General features: G+C 67.5%; 3 protein-coding genes across 3 annotated transcripts; 1 reads left to right on the forward strand and 2 right to left on the reverse strand.

The window, feature by feature from the left end:
- Positions 1-251: 251 nt before the first annotated feature.
- On the reverse strand, positions 252-1,210 carry MNEG_12851 (hypothetical protein; the record flags this gene model as incomplete). The annotated part of the gene is made up of 3 exons (XM_014038675.1): positions 252-369; positions 566-801; positions 980-1,210. 3 exons carry the CDS (start codon positions 1,208-1,210, stop codon positions 252-254), a joined length of 585 nt encoding a protein of 194 aa, XP_013894129.1.
- A 728-nt stretch (positions 1,211-1,938) lies between these two features.
- Positions 1,939-2,298, reverse strand: MNEG_12852 (hypothetical protein; the record flags this gene model as incomplete). The annotated part of the gene is made up of 1 exon (XM_014038676.1): positions 1,939-2,298. The coding sequence occupies one exon, from the start codon at positions 2,296-2,298 to the stop codon at positions 1,939-1,941; it is 360 nt and encodes a 119-aa protein (XP_013894130.1).
- A 324-nt stretch (positions 2,299-2,622) lies between these two features.
- Positions 2,623-5,191, forward strand: MNEG_12853 (hypothetical protein; the record flags this gene model as incomplete). The annotated part of the gene is made up of 3 exons (XM_014038677.1): positions 2,623-3,393; positions 4,480-4,611; positions 5,036-5,191. 3 exons carry the CDS (start codon positions 2,623-2,625, stop codon positions 5,189-5,191), a joined length of 1,059 nt encoding a protein of 352 aa, XP_013894131.1.
- Positions 5,192-5,816: the final 625 nt, after the last annotated feature.

The raw sequence follows: 5,816 nt of genomic DNA on the forward strand, positions 1-5,816 counted from the left end.
CCGCTGACGCCTGCCAACAAACGGCGCCGACGAGCCCGTCGCGCCGCCTCCCAAAACTGCGACCCACTGGGGCCCTAGTAGCGCGCCCGTGGTGGGGACCCTGTTGCGCCACCACCCGATTCAGCGCCCGATTCAGTGCCCAATTCAGCGCCTGATTCAGCGCCCAATTTTGCGGCCGATTCGGCGCCCTTTTCAGCGCCCGATTTAGCGGCTGATTCAGCGCCCAATTCAGCGCCCGATTCAGCGCCCATTCAGCGCGACCCCGCCACCCACTTTATGTTCCCGCCCAGGCTGGAGCCCGACTGGTCAGTAGACATCGAGGCCGCCTCATCCTCAGTGAAGTCAGCGCCCGCCTTCTTCCAGCGGCAGCTGGGGGGGCACGCGGGCGGCATGGCAGGAGGGGCGTCATGGCCAGCCACGCCAAAGCCCACGAGCGCCCTTGCATGCACCCGCGCGCCGCGCCACTGCGGCCGCGGCGGCCGCTCAGCGACGCGTCCAGGCGACGACGCAGCCGGGCGGCGGTTGGGGCCCCGCAGTGTGTTGCGCGCGCGCGGGCGTGGCTCACCGGAGTGTGATGGTCAGCTGCGGCTCCCCGACTGCCGCTTGGATCGCCTTATTGCATGCCACCGTGAACGTCCGCAGCTCCTGGCCGTCGATGGACGCGAATTCAGACAGGTCTATGACCACGCGCCCCAGCGCGGCCGTCGCGTGCGTGCGGCCGTCGGTCTCTAGGATGGCCAGGATCACGCACTTGCGCTTGAACGGCCCAAGCTGCCCGCCGCGCTCGGCCGCGCCGGGCGTCTGCGCGAGGTTGTGTCGAGTGGGGGGACAGGGTCGCGCGGGGGGCGCTCAGGGGTCGCGGCGGCGGCAGGAGCAGCGGCGGTGGCGGGCGCGCTTGTCCTGCTGACGTCATGATGTGTAGGCGCTGGCTGCGATTGTGTGTGATACGCGTGTCTGGTTGGCGGCGGCAGCTGCGCACCTTGTACAGCGTCGACTTGAAGTTGATGCGCTCGTTGAAGCGCACCACGGTGCTGCCGCCGCGCTCGGAGCTGGGCACTGGCATGATCGAGTTCGTCGCGCCGCGCCGCCGCTTGCCGCGCTGCCAGCCGATCGCGATGGCCTTGTTGCCGGACGGCCACGGCTGCAGCGTGTGCACGTGCAGCTGGAAGTCGAACCGCGTGGCGTTGAAGCGCTGCTTCAGCTTCATCATCGCGGCCCCAGCTGCTGCGAGGCGGCCCTGCGGAGGCAGGGCGCGGCGGGCGCCGCTCGGAGGCGAGCAGCGGCGCTGCGGCGCGCGAGCTCGGTGCCACCAGAAGCGCTAGAGCGCCTGCCGGGCGGAACGCACGGCATGAAGCGGATAAGCCGAGTGCAAACAAACTGTCCTGTTCTGAACCACTGCCTAAAGCGCACCTCACGAGGGGCTTTGGATGGGCCCTGATTCGAATGCAACACGAGGGACTGTTGCGCGCCTCCAGCGCCCGCGCGGGCTGTCCGCAGGCCGATGTTTCTTCTAAAAGCCCTAAATCACGTGGTGAGGCGATCCACAGCTATCCAGGCTAAGGTTGAGGGGAGTGTGTTGGGTGTGCTGCAGCTGCCTTCCTTTTGTTTCATCGGGAAGATGGTGAAAGGCCGACTGACGCAATTGCCCAGAGAAACCGTGCGAATCGGTGCAGGAGGCCATCAAGGGAGTTCGGTAGATCGTTGCAACCCGGTTGCGATCTGCGTCGGATCGCACCGCTCCACCTTTACACAGAAGCCTCTCGAAATTGCAACGGTGATTTTGCAGCGTATCGCTACCCGTGCGCACAATTAGGCCTTGAAATGAGGGGCGGTGGAGCACGCGGCAGGGGTGGGCGCGGCACACATGCGGCGTCATCACCAGGGTACGGTTCCATCGATCCCTTCGGCGGCCGTGGCGCCAGGGGACGGAGTGGCTATTCAGGGCCAGCCCGGGGAGGCGCCCGAGGCAGCCCCGGCGGGCGCGGCCGCGGCGGCGGGCGCAATGTCGCCGCCCGTGGTGCGGCAGGCAGCCCCGCGGCTGCCCATGCCCGCGGCGCGCAGCCCGCTCGGCGGGCTGGCCCCTTTGTGCCTCTGACGCTGGAGGAGTCGCGCCTGCTCGTGGTACAGCCTGATCTGAAATCGCTCGCCGTGTGGGAGGTGCGCGCCGGTACAAAGCGTCAACCTCTGCTGCTGCTGCTGCTGCTGCTGCTGCTGCTGCTGCTGCTGCTGCTGCTGCTGCTGCTGCTGCTGCTGCTGCTGCTGCTGCAACCGCCCGTACCTCGGGCAACCAGGCCTCATTGCACGCGGGGGTCAGCGTGACCCCCGCGACCACCAAAGCCAGCGCTGACACAGCGGCCAGCGGCTGTATGCACGCCGTTCAGCACGATGCCAGGCGTGCGTGCTCTCGGCGCACGTGCCTGCACACAGCTGCGCTTGCGGTGCTGAACGCGCACCCAACACAGCCGAGCCGGGCTTGAAGCGATTGCGATAGCACAATCAAATGCATCGGCAATAGCACAATCAAACGCATCGCGACCTGCGCCACAACCCCAGGTCAAAGTGCACGCAGGGCAGCGGTTCAGCAGCGACTGGCTGCGAGCGGTCGCCAGCTGGGCCCAGCGCATGTCGGCGGCAGCCGCGGCCGCAGCTGCCGCGCCGCGCACGCCTGCTGCCGGTCGCATGCCGCCGCCGCCGCCGCAGGCACCGCCGGCGCCGCCGCCGGCTGCGTCGCCTCGCGAGCATGCAGAGGGGGCGAGCGGTGATGCCGGCAGCGAGGTGAGCGAGGACGACGCGTATGACATGACATCATTCCTGCGGCGCCAGCAGCAGCAGCAGCAGGAGCAGCAGCAGCAGGAGGAGCACGGGGAGCAGCAGGCGGGGGAGCTGGAGCAGCGGGAGCAACAGGCTGCGCGGGAGGAGGGACAGGAGGGCAGGGGCCAGCAGGAGGAGGAGCAGGAGGGGGAGCAGGCAGGCGTCGAGTTGGAAGAGCAGCAAGGCATTGGGGAGGGGGGCGGTGGCACCGGCAGCCCAGACGAGCGGGACGAGCAGGGGGCGTGGGAGGCGGATGATGCCGCGGCGTTTGCGGCGTTCGGCAGCGGCAGCAGCGACGGCAGCGACGGCGGCGACGGCAGCAACAGCGGCGGCAGCAGCGGCAGCGGGAGCGACGAGGAGGAGGCGGCCCTGGCGGAAGCTGAGGAGAAGCTGATGGGGGAGCCGGGGCATGGCGGCGCGCGCCGGCGCGCGCGGCCGGGGGAGTCCCCGGGGCCGAGCACCCCGGCGATTGCAAGTGGCGCGGCCGCGGCCGCCGTTGCGGCGGCGGGGCCGCCGCTGAGCCGGGGGTCAAAGGTGCTGCTCAGCTTCAGGCTGGAGAAGATGGGCCTCACGGATTCCGAGGTGCGCGGCGCCCAGTCCGAGGTTGGCCCTGGGGGTCCTGCCGCCCATTTGCAGGGGCCCCTGGCTGGCTGCAGCGGCCTTTTGTCCAGCGCGATCAAAAACAAACGCTCAAACACGTCCATACAATGAAGCATTTTGAGCACTTTCAAGCATTGCTCAAGCCTTGGTCCTAGATCGCGCCGTTACGCACAACCAACTTGTGGGGCCCCCCGCTGCTGCCCTCCACTGCCACCGCCAGGTGGCTATCTTGGCCGACTGGTATCCCTCGGTTTCGGCCTGCCTCGAGGTTGCCAAGCTGTGTGAGCGTCAGACCAGGGTTGGGCGCTTGGGTGGTGGGGTGCTCGGGTGGTTGGACGCATGCGTCGCTGCTTGCCTGGCCTGGCCTCGACCCCGGGTTGGCCGTCGGTGGTTGTGCATTCCCCTTTCCCCCCTTACTCATGACACATGGCAGTGCGGCGGGCTCCACCCCCTCGCTCTCATTTTCCTCCCCGTGCTTCTTCCCCTGCTCCTCCTCCTGCTCCTCCTCCTTTCGCACCTCCCCCCAGCTGCCCCTGCCCGGCATCATCACCATCATCGTTTGCATCTCCCTGCATTTCCTCCTCCCCATCCCATCGATCGTGCCGCCACTCCATGCCCTTCCCCCAACCCCCTCTGACCCCAAACCTAGGGCTGTTCGATAACCAGATTGGCGACGCCGGGGCCAGGGCTGCGGCGCGGCTGGTGGGGCCGTGGCTGACGGAGGTCCACCTCTCACACAACCAGGTGTGCGGCCGCGCACCCTTGTGCAGGCACGCCCATGGGCACGCGCACACGCACACACACATGCACACGCACGCATACATTCCAACATAATACACACCCACACCACAACACAACACAACACAACACCCACACAACACACCTGGCGGTGCAACCATGCGCCTCAAACTGGGTGGCTGCACGTTTCTCGAACCCGCAGACTCGCAGAGCAAACCTCCGACCCTCCAGGCCCTCCCTTCCGCCCCTGCCGAATCCAGCTCGCCACACCCCTTGGCCGCCCTCGCAGACTCCGCCCTGCCCCCCCCCGCCGCGGCCCCAACCCTGCAGGTCGGCACCGAGGGCGCCAAGGCTGTGCTGGGGGCGGTCCCAGTCGCGCGGCCGCCCGGGCTGAAGCCCCTGTGGCTGCGGCTGGAGTGGAACCAGGTCGATGCCGCGGAGCTGACGCGCTTCATTGCACAGGTGGGTGCGCAACCTCGGAACCTCGAACACGCGTCCATGATTCTGCTGCCCGGCCGCCAAGGGTTCCTGGCCGCCGAGCCCCTGGCTGGCCCCCTGTTGATCGATCTAGGGTCAGCGGGCGCTGGTCAAGAGATGCGGCGGCCTGGTTGGCTGCGCGCAGGCTGGCGCGTCGCACCCGCATGGTTGCCCGCCCGCCTGTGCGCATCTCACCCAAGCTCGGCCTCTCGTTCGCCACCCTGCCACACTCCAGCATCCCACAACGGGTTTCCCCAAACAACTCCTCCCCTATCCCGCGCGGCCTGGTGGTTGCCGTCCGTCTCTTGCATCACCCCCGCCATATCCTTATCCTGTACTCACCCCTCTCACCCATTGCGTAACCCCTGCCGCGGCGTGACACCGTCATCGTCATCATGACATCACGCAGGAGTGCGCCCCCCGCGGCCTGGTGGTGGATGTGGCTGAGGAGGTCAAGGCTGCGGAGAGGGCGGCGCACGACAAGGCGCTCAAATGGAACCTGCACCACAGGGCGGTGGGTGGCTGGAGGATGGCTGACGGGCCAAGGAGCGGGCAGGATAGCTGAGTGGTTGTGTAGGCGGCTGGGTGGCTGGGTGGTTGAGTGGCTGAGTGTATGGCAGGGCGGCTGGGCTGGGCAATGGGCAGGGCAGATGAGTGGATGGCTGGATGGCTGTGTGGTTGGGTTGCCTGGGTTTGGAGGCCAGGCAAGCCGCATGCGACGCAGTGGCACGGAGGGCCGAGCGTCACAGCGGGCCAGCAAAGGAAAGTGCGGGCGCACGAGTGAGCAAGGCTCGCTTTGTTGATTTGAGGATTGATGGGCGCCAGTGCCGGGTTGATGTTGGGCCCAAGTGGTCAGGGCTCTGCGAATCGGTGTGTGCGGAAATATATGGCGTCGGGGCCTCTCAAGGTGTTGGCACTGAACGCCACTTGCAAGGCAGACGAATGGCTGTTTGTCGAGCCAAGCTCGTATGATTGCGTACACCCAGCATTGAATGTGCTGATGTCACACTTACCTCCCCAACGCCCCACCGGTGATGACACCTCCGTGCCACGGTCAGGCACCCCCGCCGCCCCCACCACATCCATTGCTCCCCACCACCACCACCATCACCACCCCTCTCACCCCCTTATCCCGGCAGGTGCACGTGCAGCTGCCTTGGCTCAGCTGCCAGCGCCTCGCGCCCTCAGAA

This window comes from Monoraphidium neglectum, assembly GCF_000611645.1.
Source record: "Monoraphidium neglectum strain SAG 48.87 unplaced genomic scaffold scaffold03473, whole genome shotgun sequence".
In the NCBI taxonomy this organism is placed as follows: domain Eukaryota; kingdom Viridiplantae; phylum Chlorophyta; class Chlorophyceae; order Sphaeropleales; family Selenastraceae; genus Monoraphidium; species Monoraphidium neglectum.